The sequence below is a fragment of the Ochotona princeps genome, chromosome 20, assembly GCF_030435755.1.
Source record: "Ochotona princeps isolate mOchPri1 chromosome 20, mOchPri1.hap1, whole genome shotgun sequence".
Taxonomy (NCBI): Eukaryota; Metazoa; Chordata; class Mammalia; order Lagomorpha; family Ochotonidae; genus Ochotona; species Ochotona princeps.
Genome location: NC_080851.1, coordinates 22,548,942 through 22,563,162, shown reverse-complemented (window position 1 = coordinate 22,563,162; position 14,221 = coordinate 22,548,942). Strand labels below are relative to the sequence as shown.

The following is a 14,221-nucleotide window of genomic DNA, read 5'->3' as shown; positions in this document are numbered from 1 at the left end:
TTTATATTGATTTACATTGTTGAAAATTTACTGTATTCATTCTTGGTTTGGTGTATGTATTTGTAGTGTAATAAGGGCTCCTATGCTTGAACATTTTATCTCAGTAACAATTCACACAAAGGAAATTTAAAAATATATTGTGAAAGCATTGCCTTAATGTGTTTCCAATCAGCTGTGTACTTTAGTAATTTGATTTGTAGGAACTAGAGAGCCGAGTATCACTGAGCTCTTTTGTAATCACTCACATTCAGATCATGGTTCTCAGTTTGTGGAAACATCTATTGAAATTTTCCTAAGTCCTTTATTATTCTGCTTGAATGTATTAGTTTGGCAGAAATCAGTCATTAAAACAAAATCAAGTCCACCGCCTCCCCCTCATCACTTTTTTTGCATTTCCCCATGTGCTTGTTGCTGTATTTTATAGGTACTTTTTTTAGTTTCAGTGATCCGTATTACTATTAATTAATCTGTCTGATAGACACCTAAGAATTTAGTTACCTACAGGTATAGCCTGGTATGTCCTCTAGGAAGTGTCAACTACAATGTTGAGGGTGTAATTTGTATAAATTGTGTCCAGGTTTGAGTCTGTGCTCTTCACATTGTTATTTTTGTGGCTATTTCATATATACATATATGAAAAATATATATATTTATATATATAAAATATGTGTTGTGTGTGTGTGTTGTAATTTTAGAATTGTAGGTGATGTTTATATAGTTAATCAGGATGGAAAGGATCCAGGGTTAGAGAAAAGTGGATGTGATCATTGTTTATAAACTTTCTATTTCTGTTCCCATTTCTGGAGGGGGAGGAAGGAGATAAGGGGCGAAGTCATACCCAGACTTCCAACAACCCTAGTACCCAGAGCTGGGGAACTGACACTCAGTATCAACCCAGGTCCCAATATGGTACAAACTTGAGGGTTCTGCCCAGGTATATGCAATACTTCTGAAATGCTGTCCATCTCACCTATCTGTGGATGAGGAAACCCTTCCAATGTCCATTGGCTGAAACAGTCAACCTTGGAGTCTCCATTCACCCAGATATATGCTATCATTGGCTGGGTAGTTGTTTGCATGTTCTGTTCTCCATTCTCTGCTATGGTGCCTCATGTCCTCTCAGGACCCAATGGGCTACCAGATTCTTTGTGTGCACCCTGGCCTGCTGTCTACCGCTCCATCCTTTACACTGAGGAGGACCAGTTCTCACAGGTGGGCCCACCTCTGGGGTTCACAGATCCAGCACCCACCTTGCAGGTTGGCTGAAGGTCCTAGCCAGAGAACCGGAGACCCACTAGATCTCGTGTTCCCGGGCCTCCTGCCCTGGCACCTACCATGCAGGTGGGTCTTAGGACCTGGACCAGGCAACCCAGGCCCTGCCAGACCCCTGGGGCTCATGGCCCTAGCACCCACTGCACAGGCAGGCTGAAGGTCCTTGTGGTTGTTTCTATGGGGATAGAAGCCAACTTGCTTGTTGCCTCTTTTGAGGAAATTTAGCCTTGGACATCTGTTTTGATCAATGAGTTTATGTGATTTCTATTTTAGCCAATGAATTAATAGGTGATAATCCATACAGTGATAGCTTTGGATTTTCTTAATCTAATTTATTTCCTAAAAGTAAAAGCAAAACATGAAATGATAGTCCTTAGAGTTGAGAGGTTATTCTTGTAAAATTCCACTTGTTAAAGAATTTTTTTAAAAAGAGATTTATTTATTTTTATTGGAAAGGCAGATTTATATACAGAAGAGACAGAAAAATCTTCTGACCGCTGGTTTGCTCACTAAGTAGCCATAACAGCTAGAGCTGAGTTGATCCGAAGCCAGGAGCTTTTTCCAGGTCTCCCATTCACGTGCAGGGTCATAAGGCTTTGGGCCGTCCTCAACTGCTTTCCCAGGCTACAGGTAGGGAGCTGGATGGGAAGTGGAGCAGTCAGGGAAACAAACTGGCATTCGTATGGGATCCTGGTGTTTGAAGGGGAGAGTTAGCTAATTGAGCTATTCACTGGGCCCAAAAGTATTTTTCTTTTTTTAAAATATTTATTTATTTTTATTGCAAAGTCAGATACACAGAGAGGAGGAGAGACAGAGAGGAAGATCTTCTGTCCGATGATTCACTCCCCAAGTGACTGTAACAGCAGGTACTGAGCCAATCAGGAGCCAAGAGCTTTTTCTGGGTCTCCGACTGGATGCAAGGTTCCAAGGCTTTGGGCCATCCTCAACTGCTTTCCCAGGCCACAGGCAGGGAGCAGGTTGGGAAGCAGGGCTGCCGGGATTAGAACTGGCACCCCTATGGGATCCTGGCATGCAAAGCAAGGACTTTATCCTCTAGGCTATCATGCCGCGACCCCCTCCCAATTGTATTTCTTAACAGTCTTAGATGGATGTAAAATTTTACAATCTGTTTCTTCTACATTTCAATTTTATGCTTTTATTTCCTACATGTTTTAAACTTCCTAATCTTCAGTAATTTTGAATTAGCTTAGTCTCCTGTAAGATCCCTTTTTGTGGTGATGCTTTTTAGCTTTCATACTGCTTCTACCTTATTGTGCATAAATTTATGAGGTTATGCATTTTGGCCAAGAGAGCTCATCAATCTGTGATTTGCCATTTGAAAATTTAATCCATGAAGTTAATCTTCTCAATAGCCAAAGAATTAATGTCAGTGAATGCCAAGTGCATACTTAGAAGGCTTAGTAGTATTTTGGGGGAAAGCAGTCAGTGAATACGACAGCGCCGCCAAGTGCTGGACTTGGCCTAGAAGATGTAACTTCTCGTGTTCCCAAAATGAAGGGACATCCACATCCATTCTTGACTTTTCTTCCCACTGTTGTGTTTTCCGTGTAGGTTGCACCTATGAAGGAAATACTTACAACAGCTCCTTCAAATGGCAGAGCCCAGCTGAGCCCTGTGTCCTGCGCCAGTGCCAGGTAAAGGCCAACTATTTCATTTTCCAGTTAGAAGGAGTCCTTGGAGTTCTCAGCTGTCCCCGTCAGATAGCACAGAGTGAAGTCTCTCCAAAACAAAAATGAGAAGCAAATGGAAAGCCAACTGTGTCTTTGCATGCTTCCATTGTGTCATTCACTGTAACAATACAGGTACAGGATAGGGATGGTATAGTGTCTACTTCCAGAAACTCACAGTGGAACTGTCCACCATTGTTAACTTGTGCCTGGAAAGACTCCAGGAAGCTGCCTGTTTCCTTGGGGAAAATTTGTCTTCCTGTGAAATCAACTTTGAGTAAAACATGAATTCTTGTTAACAAAAAAGAGGTATTGTTAGATGATACATGTTTTCCTTTTTTGATTTAGAAAGATCTTGGACTGTGGCCAATCCATAAGCTGTATTAAATCGAGGCAATTAGTATATTGTGACCTCAAGGGTTTCAACCTGGCTAATTTAAGAAGCTCTAGCGGAGCAACTAAGGAGTCAGCTGTGGCTGATCCTTGCTGAATCCCAAAAAGAGTAGCCATTTCACATGGCTTTATTTGCTGCAGGTACTAAACAACAGGATAAAGCAAAGGGGTTGTGAAGAACGTAAGCTTTCAAACTCTCTTATCACTATAGAGACACTCTGTTGCAAAAACAATAATGCTCATATAATTTTGATTTAACTTGAAAATTCTTGTCTTTAGGGAAGTTACCCTTAAATTATTTTATTCTTCACCCCGTTTCATCCTCCAGGGAGATGCATTTGCATTGAAATAAGATTGAAAGGTTAATTTAATAATGGATGGTTTCTCTGATCTTATCTCAATCATATTGACATTCAGTTTATTGAATTGCCAGTTTCAGGTAATCATACTCTATTATGTGACCAAATAGATGTGCTCATTGCTGAGACCTTCAGTTATTTATGCAGTCAGATATTCAGCTTATGCATGTAATGTAAGCTTTTTGTGAAAATATGTAGTAGGTAGAACACATTAACAATATTGAGCTTTTACACTAGATTTTCCATTAGCTCAACCTCAAGGTACAAAGAAATGAGATTTTTAATAACGCAAAAGCCTACATTGATTCTATAGTTTGTTCTGCTCCCATATGCCCTGCCTCTTAAGCAATGAAATTTCAGCCCTGGAAGTTTTGGCCCCAGTCTTTGTCATTTATAACGGCCTCCTGTTCTTTACAGACAAATTTACCATTTTTATATAGCAGTCAGAGGACGATCCTTACGCTGCAGGGATGGGGGCGAGGATTAACTTTTACTGTCTGAATGAAGAAATGGAATGGAAATTATCATGGGAAGTGATATTAATTTTAAAATGTTTCAGTTGACATTAAATGATAATACAGTCCCAAGGTCACTTTACAGTTTTGCTTGAATTTATTAAGACCTCAAGTGTATTTTTACCTGCCTAATATGGACTTAAAATTATCTCTTAATGCTTGAAAAACATCAAAAACTTGACATGCAAGTTCTTTGGGAGGCAGAGGTATATTTTTAAGATAGTAGAGCTGTTCTAGTTATTACTAGCAGGGTGGGGAAGAATCGTCTGGAGAGAACAATCACATGATTTTCTGGGCTATTATACTGTTGTATTCATGCCTCCCAATTAATGACCTGAAGTATAATATATCAGTGATGGAAATACAGGAGGATTCAAAAGAGGAAGCCAGGCTAGGCATTAGAAGAGATGACAGACCTGGTGTGCTAAGGCCTCGACGGGGTCAGGAGAGGGAGTGAGTGGGTAGAGCTGGGTCTCCCCTTCACTTGTGCTGGGTGTGCCTCCGGCCTGACGCTTGGCCACACCTGCATTTTGGTGGCAGGGATGGGGTGCTGGTGAGGAGAGTTCAGATTCCACCCATCTTGGTTACTTTTCCAAATGTCCTACCTTCTCAGAAGGAACCTGGAGCCAGCTGACTGTGGAGTTGTATTTTCCAGGAGGGCGTTGTCACAGAGGCCGAGGTGCGCTGTGTTGTTCACTGTAGGAACCCTCTGGAGCAGCCGGGAGCCTGCTGCCCAACATGCCCAGGTAAGGTCTTCAGGGAGGAGAGGGCCGCAAGGCTTGCTGGCATGCAGCGCACCACTGTTCACCATCTGTGTTCTCTCAAGAGTGCGTGACTCCCTTCTTCCTGAGTGGAAATTTCCTCGCTTCACCTCTGCATCCTCACGGGTGTAGAAAGCAGACTCGTTTGCATAGAGACATCGGCCCAGCCTCTTGCCCGTGCCCTGTGTGAATACAACATGCTGTAGGTCTTGGCATGCGGACTCCTCAGGCTCGGGAGGCCTGCTTTCTACCCCGCAGGGCCACAAGTAACGCTTATGTTGGAAGGCAAGGCCGTGGCTTCTGCTGGCTTCCAGAAAAGTCTTTTTATTGCTTCGTATTGCAGTACCTTGCCCAGAGCTCACCATGGTAATGAGGTGACCAGATGTTTTCTGAAAACTGAGTGCTGTGTCCCCGAGTGCATTCAGCTTGGGGTTTTGCTGCTCGCCGTTTTCCGTGTGGTTCCACCAGTTGGACCTCCTGGCTTTTCTAGAGCACCCTGCTACCCCGCTGACAGCAAGGACATCGTTCCTTTGCAGTGGCTGGAAATGTTTGCTCTGCCTGCCCTGAACAAGATGGCACCTTTTCATGGCTTCCTGTACCTTTTCATGCCTTTAGTTACAAGCCTGGCAACTTTCAAGTGAGCAAAAAAAAAAAAAAAAAAATTTGTTTTCAGATCCTTCCCGCTACCAGCTGATTGTCTCACACAGGCCAGCCTTTTCTGTGGGTTTCGAAGAGTCATTTTCCTTGTGAAGCGGATCTGGCAGCTATTTCCACCTCTTGATGTGAATCTCCAAGGAGTCAGTTTCTGTCCTTCCTGAGAGATTCCTGAGGCTCTCACCCAGATCCCTCCTCCACTGGCCTCTTCAGAATTCAGTCTTTTTCTTGAATGAGCAGGACCCCAAGTTTCCAGAACTTTCCTTACATTCCCCATATAGGCTTTATTCAACTTCTTTTTAAAAATGATTTAAAAAAATTGGTTTGAAAAGTACACACACGCATACACACACACAAAAATTGCACCTACTGATCGTCTCGAAAGTTCTTACAACAACTAGGGCTGGGTAGGCTGAAACCAGACACTCAGGACCCAATCCATGTCTTACACATGGATGGCAGGGATGCACTTGCTTGAACTGTCATCTGCTGTGTCTAAGGATACACATTGGATGGGGGCTGAAATCTGAATGAAGCTGACATGGATTCAGACCTCCCAAGTGGTGTCCTAACTATGACACCAAGCACCTGCCTGTAGCTTCCTTTTCACAGTGGGATTTCTACAATGCTTGTTTAGCTAGATATGTTTATGCAAAGACCAAAATGTGGTGAAACATAAGAGGATCATTTCCATGATCCAATTATTTTGTGACTGTGAATCAGCATTACATGAGTCCCTTTTCCCTCCAAACAATGCCAAATGTTTTCTTTCCAGTAATCATATCCTTAAATGCCCATAGGATCTTTAGTAATTTGGATCAGTGGTCCTCTGTGTGGCATACCTGAATCACCTGGGAAACTTGACAAAAAGAAACATTGATATCTGGCCTGTTTGGCTGCATCCTAGATCAGTTCCGTTAGAATCCTTGCCCATGCCACCCAGGCCTACAGCATACACAGCCAGGCTTGAGATGGATAGCAGAGCAAAGTTTTGCATGATATATAGATTTTAAAAAGTATCATAGCTCTTCAATATCATAGCTCTTCAATATGAATTCACTTGTGTTAAGTAGACCATTGCTTTGTAGAGATGCCATCAGAGCTGCCCCTGCTCTCACTCCCAACTCTGAGGGAACAGTGGTAATGAAGGGAAGCCTTTGAAATGGAACATCTCTCACCCTAGGTAACATTCTTGCACTAGGGAGAGAGTTGTATTTTTTGGCTGCCTTTGAGAGGATGGCTTCACAGATGACAGCAATTATTTCAGCAAGTGAAGCATTTTTCATATTTGAGCGGTTGCTGCTTTCATGCTGTTTGTGATTAAGTTCTTGGGAAGGAAAGGACTGAGCTCCATGCATTGCAGCACTAAATCCCTCATGGTCACCTAGGGAGGGACGAGGGACTGCACGCCGTTCTGTGGGAGGAAGTCAGACCCAGTGAGAATTAATGCTTGCCTCAAGTCCATGAGTGAGTAAGGGCCAAAGGGACCCCTTCTCTTTGCTTGTCATCATCCTCCTGTATTATCTCTGCTCCTCCACTCCCCACAAGAACTGTTCTGCCTTGGTTCTGAGAGGCAAATTTTCTTTAAAACTTAGCATACTAGTGACAAACATGAGACCTGTGATGCCTGACCAGGCTTTGTACAAAAGTCAGTGATGAGGCCAACTTCGATACCTCTTCCCAACCCCAAGTGCCAAAAGATTGGGATGCACATTGTCAGATCTAGAAGTTTTTGCCAGAAACTACTATGATACTCAAGAAAAGTATGTGGGAAAACAGAATTAAAAGATGAAGTTCATTTTGGTGTCATTTTTTTGGTATCTTACTTAACTTTTTTCGTAACATGTACTGTCCATGAACTTCTTGAAGATCCCTCTGTTATCATTCTTTGTCTTGGGAGGGCAGCCTTGACCAAGTGTACGTGGGGACCGTGAGAGGAAGCCTTGGGGTATTCTCTGTGGCAGTTCGGAAGGAGTGACATCTGTCATTGATCAGGGAATGGCATTCTGCATAATGACAACCATGTACAGTCTGTGGTCAGTTTCTTCCTGAAACAGATTGCAGGGCATTCTTGGTCGTCTGCTTCTTCCTTTTCATCTGACTCTTTGCTTAAGGATGGTGAGTTGTGATACAGGCACTTGGAGTAGAAATTTCTGTTGAAATTCTATTATTTAAGTTGTCACATGTACATTGCGGTGGTTAGTCTGTCTGACCATCTTTATGATAGAATCAGAGATGCAAAGAAGTATGAAAGACTTGAAAACACTTTGTCAGAAGATTCCTTTGAAAAGAGGTGACCGGGCATCTGCTATTAGGAGCATTGCTGGGATCCAGCCACTTGGAGGGACCCAGGCTTAGCAAGTCTTTCCACATCCTTGGGAACGACAAGGAGGCGGTTGATTTTTAGCTCCGGGTATGGGTATCCAAAACATCTCTTCCCTGGGATAGTTTCACAAAACCACTGTTCAACATCAGGCTCAATGACCTCTGACACTTTGGCCTTTGAACAGAGGCCTCCGTATCCAGCTTTGTGAGGTAAAGAGCCAGTGGTCAGGTCAGGGTGAGTGCTCATTTTCTCTGGTCAAGAACTAGCAGCTGCGAGAGTTCGGTGGGATCTGCTGATAGTTGGAAGTCCTGAAACACGGATTCTCAGTTCTTCCCAAGAGCCTGCTTTGCCCAGTTCTGCCCATTAGTAGCTCTACTTTGGCACTGTCTGCTTTGTGGAAAGTGGTGTCAGCTAGCCTGGCCAACGCTGTGTGAGGATGGCGCTGAGTCCTCCCTGGACCTCAGGGGGCACATGATCTCTGAGCAGCCTACGCTTCGAGCCATTTATACGGACAATAGAGCTTGGTGGTGTTCTCAGCACCTGGCCAAATAGGAAACACCTTTATGATGTTTCATCCTGTTACTAGCACTTGGTAGGGAACACAGCCCTTTGAAAATGCAAAATGTAGGGCTGAAAATCCACGTGGCACATCTTGTCCTTCGTCTGTCCTTTCTAGCCCTTTGCACAGTGTACGGGAGTGGGTCTGAACTGAATTCAAATCCCAGCTGTGCCAGCTGGCTGGACTGCTTCTGAGATGTTTTCTTATCTGTGGAGAAAGTGACAAGTCCCCACTTTGGAAGAACACTGAGCAGATGGAGTGAGCTTGGGGATTCATGGGACCTGGAAGAGGCTGCATTGTTCCTGGGAAGTCATCATTGGTGATTCTGAGGTCCTTTACGTTGTCATTCAAAGCCTTCCTCCCAAGGCCTACCTTTCGTCTTTTCTGGTCCTCTGGGGTCTGGTTGCCAATGGAGTTTACCATCAAGCAGTCTTGTGCACTGGTTAAAGAGAACCCCCTGCTGGGTGGAAGTGGCTGCAGAAAGTGAGGGTGAATGAGCAATGCACAGACAGATCCTGCCCACCTGCGTGAAGGCTGACCCTAATTCTGAACCTTTCTTTGCTTTTCAGGCTGTGTATTTGAGGGTGTGCAGTACCGAGAAGGAGAGGAATTTCAGCCGGAAGGAAGCAAATGTACCAAGTGTTCCTGTGTTGTAAGTCCTGCTGTGCAGACTCTAAGGATGATCCTTTGGGTCATTACTGCTAGCAGTCACTTCATTTTCCTCCTCCCCTCAGCTCTTTCAGTCTCCTCTCCTCCTCTTAGTGGAAACCTCAGTTTTTCCATGGGTGGAACTAAGGGAAGGCTCTTCCGCTGGAGGAAGCCTTCTCAGCCTCTGTGCTGTTGGTGCTCTGGGCTGGGTGATGCTGTATTCTGCAGTGTGTTCAGCAGCATTCCTCACCTTGATCCAATGGGTTCTAGTTGTAGTTTTCACCCTCGTTGTATTACCAACAGTGTCTGCGGTGGTTTGCCCAGTGTCCCCTGGAGGGCATACTTACCCACAGTGGAGAATTGGTACAGTAAAGAGCAAGGAGGAGAGGCTGATTTTCTTCCACATCACCTCCTTTTGGAAGACTATGGATTATCTGTTCTGTGAGTCAGAGGAGCTTCTGGCAGATGTTGAATTCTAGAAGCAGGTGGGCCTGAGCACAGCTTGGCTTCAGTATATTCAGTGGAAAGAGAGCTGGTCATTTACAGGTGAGGGGAATGGACAGGAGGAGCCTGCCGCTACAGGATGGGTTGCGGGAAGAGTCGGGAGTACTCAGAGAAAGCCATCCTTGTATCTTTCTAAGTGTGTTCATTTTTAACCCCTGTGCTAAGGACATCTTCAGAGTGCTAAGCAGTAGAAAGAAGAAGCTGGTTACAGTTTCAAAGATCTTTTTTGCTAATGTCTTCTAAACTTGGAGTAAAAAATTTAGTGGTGGTAGAGGGAAATCTAGTCCTAATCAGCTGCTCCAAGTTATTTACAGTAAGGAGTTATTACAACATATTAAAAAGTCATTTGTAATAAAGAACATGCATTTTCCAGGTTATTGGTGCCTCGAAATGCATCTCAGAATCTGAAAAGGAAAATCCATGGGCGAAGTCTAGAGTCCCAGTTGCACCAAATCAGAATCCGATGTGGAGTATCGTCAGTCATCCCACTTGTTCTTCTTAAGTCTTTAACCCTGCTACAGCACACTTGTGCCCAGCCTAGTGAGTCCAGATTAAACATGACCAACAGGGGATGGTATTTATATATGGGAGCAGAGCATGAGAAGGAAGAAAAGCAGAGTCATATGTAGCTATACATCTTGATATAAAATGTTTATAATAGGATATGAACATAACATATATACAGTTTATCGAAACCCAAGAATCATTTACTAAAAATGAACATGAGTATATATTTTTTAACTCAACTTCCCTATTTTTCCTCTCTAGTTACAACTCAATAGCTTTCTTGTGTAAATGATTGCTCTTTGCCGTTTAATATTGCCTCTCTCTTGGTTTTATTGCTGCTGTAGAGGAAGCTATAATATTTTCTGATAATTTTTGTTATTAATTTTGTTCTTTTGGGAGCCAAGTGAGGAAACCCAAGGCGTATTTCAGTAGGAAATTTTAAACATGCCTCTGAGTAAACTGTCTTCTGACAAAGGTGTGCCAAGGTCAGGCAGCTGAGCCTCCTTGGGGAGGAAATGTAGAAAGTGGGAGGAGGATGGAGAGTTCCCTGCCGTTCCACCTGTGACATTCAGGGTTGCGTCGTACTGGAAATGAGCTTTAGGATTGTCTAGGAGGGGTCATCTCGTCCACACACTGAAAGCATTTGGATCTCCATGTATTTTGAACTAGAATATGTGTTGTATGAGACACACCTGAGGGCCACGTTCAGGGCTCTGGAAATCCTCCATTCAATTTTGGTTGAAAAAAGAAGGAACCCCAATATTGTGTTACCTGCTCAAGCTTTTCCATTTTGTGACTTCTCTTTGGCCCTTTCTCCACCCTCGTACTGTGTTCTGGTTTCCTGTGTAGGCTGCAGTTCTGTATGTCCATGTGCTCAGCTAATGGCTTTGATTAATCTTATTAAGGGTAGGACATATGTTGTGGACTTGATATGGAGGAGGGTCATACTGGCAGTTCTTTACATGAAGACAACAGTTGGAGGTGCCAGGTTTCTTGTAGTGGATTGTTCTAAAGTAACTTGGAATTTAGTATTTTATTTTGGCTATCTTTTGATGTGCTGCACTGAAAAAAAAGAACTCTCCTGGCAGCAAGTGGCCTAGTCTTGAGGGTGACAACCTTGGAGAGATGCTGTGCTGCCACAGGGCGTGATGCCAGCTCTGCCCAGCAGCTGGCTTGGAGGCTTAGGTGCATATGGTACCTGCAGGAGTAAGGCGCCATCTCACCCAGTGAGAGGACATCTGGCTAGGGTGGGAGTGAGACTAATGCTTCCCTGGGGAGATGGCAGGGAGGATTGCTCAGTGGTAGGCTGTAGGTTCCCCTGGCAGAAAAGGGTGGCACGTGAAAATCTCCCCAGCTTTAGTAAAAAAGATATTGCTACTTCTTGAGGGCTATTCAAGAAGTTCATAGAAAATGAGTATTATGAAAAAGCTATGCATGGATTTCAAAATTTTGCTATCAAAATATTTTCATTGCATTTTCCACAAACATTCTGAAATACACTTCTCTGTAGAGATATAAGCACATTTAAGCATTTCACATTTGTATAGACCCATTCCCTTGCTTGACAGTATATATAGTATGATGTCCCTCCTGCATGTTCTTTTGGGGGAGGGCTGTCTGTGAACACCAAAAGGTATGCATGCTTAAATCCATGATATACAGTGATGTAGTATTGACATTTAACTTCTACAGTTCTCCTGTGTACTTTGGATCATCTTCAGATTATGGATAATACCTCAAACAATTTAAATGTTAAGTAATCATTCATTAATATTCTATTGCTTAGGGAATATGGCAAGACAAAGTTTGTGCTTACCACAGATGGAATGATTTTGAACATTTTTTGACTTCTGGTTGGTAGAACTCCTGGATACAGAGAACTGATTGTATTTCTATGACAGCACATTCCTACGTTTCTATGTATCAATAAGTATGCTTACTTGTACACACATCCACAGACACATGTACCTTGACTATAAATACACATACAAAAACACATTTATAGTTCTGTGTCTGAATTATCCCAGAAGCAGACTCTAAAATGAGCTCTGCATAGCTCTGTGAGAGACAAGGTTGGCTTTGGAAGAGGGGTATAGAAGCCACATAAAGAAGGAGAAACAGTCTGGAGGGCGTGGTGTTATGCTTCTCTGCTGTCAGTTGCTACCTACCGCCTTTGCCTACACACACACACACACACACTTCCAGGTGAGCACTTACTCACCTGTTCTTTTAGTTGCAGAAGGGGCCATGGATTCATCTATTTATCTGTTCCCCCCCCCCGCAAATATTCATTGATTGACCACTTTTCCTTTTGTTTGAAAGGCAGAAAGAGAGAAAAGCACAAAGAGGTACAGAGAGATCTCCCACCCACTGATCCAATTTCAGATACGTTCAGCAGTCGAGGCTGGGCTAGGCTGCAACCAGGAGCCAGCAGCTCTTGTCTAGCATGTGGGTGGGAGGGAATCGACTACTTCAGCTGTCAGGTGCTGTCTCCAAGGCTGTACACACAAGCAGGAAGCTGGAGCTGAAACTTGGGCTGGAACTGGAGTCAGACACTCAACTATTGAATGCAGGCGTCCCAAGCAGTGTCCACAACCGCTGTGCTGAACTCTCACCTTATCATCATCTTTCTACCCCCTATGCCTCGCACCCTAGGTGCTCAGTGAAGTCAACTTCACAGCTGAGAAACAGTCATACTTTCTCTCTCCAACTGGAGCAGTTCTGCCCATTCACGCTACCAGCCCGTTCTTGCCTAAGAGCCTATGTGTAGTTATACATCCCACTAGCATTAGCATAGTCTTTGCCTGGGGGGTTGAGTTTGTGAGTATCCTTATTTCAGTTTTCTGTCTCTTATGAGTTGTCAGCCCATTGAGGTGCTCAACAAGTAAACATTGTAGATTCTGGGTCGCTTGTGTGTGAAGCCCCATCCCCTTGGGTACACCCTTCAGCTGTGTGAATACCTGCCTGCCCGTGTTGCTATGATGTGGTGACAGAGACCATCAGAAAAAAATTGAGATGGATGCCTTGGATAATGAAACAAATGCCTCACACATGATCTGACATCCTGACTTTGGTCAGGACAGTATATGTGGCATTCCAGACGGTTGAGAACATGGTAACATTCAAAGCTATCTGGTGAGGATTTCACAACGTTTTGCTCTGACCCATTCCAGAAGCTGAGGGTCCAGCATTTTTAGGTGTAAATATCATCATGACTCACTTGTAGAATGTAGTGCTTTATTAGCACTTGTTCAACTGGATTGTCTCCACTTACCCATGATGTAAGTAATAGCACCAAGAGAATGATTTCTCAGGAGTCCTGGTGCCAGTGGGGGAAGTGATGACTGGAGTTCCTTGAGCTGTCCCTTTTAGTCATTATATTGAATCATATTAGAGTGTGTTCCCTATGGGTTGCATTTAGTGGGAATAGACACATTTTAAAATGGAACGATGATTCTTTCTGAATAATAATATGTGAAATATACTGAGCTGTGGTTAAAGCATGTATTTGCCTACTTTAAAAAAATCGTATTTATTTTAATTTTATTTGAAAGAGAAAGAGGGAGATGGAGATGGGGGGATATTAGTCATCTGCTGGTTCCCTCCCCACATGCCTGAAAAAGTCAGGGCTGGCTCTGGGTTTCTCATGCCAGTGGTCGGGACCAAAGTACTTGAGCTATCACCTCTCCAGCAAGAGGCTGGATGGGAATAGAGTGGCCCAGTTCAAACTAGACACTTCTGCTTGAAATACTCCAAATGGTGACTGAACCATGAGCCACTGTGCCAAGTGCCCACTGCCTTCTTTCAGTTGAAACTTGTTTTTTTCTTTCCTTTTTTTTTAAACTACCTTTCTTACTGTACAATAGATGGCTTTGTGTGCCATTGTTGAGTACAGTCTTCCAGAAAGGGAATATGGTGGCAGTGTGACAGGGACGTTTCTGTGCAACCCATCTTCATGCCTGTAAGAGTGATGACCAGGGTGCCAGGGAGACATGTACATGCTCTCTCTTTTTAAAAATCATATTATTTGAAGAA

At 43.6% G+C, this 14,221-nt stretch overlaps 1 protein-coding gene across 2 annotated transcripts in view; it reads left to right on the top strand.

Annotated features, from left to right (window-relative positions):
- Nucleotides 1–14,221, top strand: part of BMPER (BMP binding endothelial regulator) — a 235,239-nt gene that overhangs the window by 56,277 nt on the left and 164,741 nt on the right. For both annotated transcript variants that reach the window (XM_058678067.1, XM_004582375.2), the window contains exons 4-6: nucleotides 2,845–2,927; nucleotides 4,883–4,973; nucleotides 9,097–9,179. In XM_058678067.1, the coding sequence (XP_058534050.1) occupies nucleotides 2,845–2,927; nucleotides 4,883–4,973; nucleotides 9,097–9,179 (257 nt within the window). The remainder of the gene's footprint in view (nucleotides 1–2,844; nucleotides 2,928–4,882; nucleotides 4,974–9,096; nucleotides 9,180–14,221) is intronic.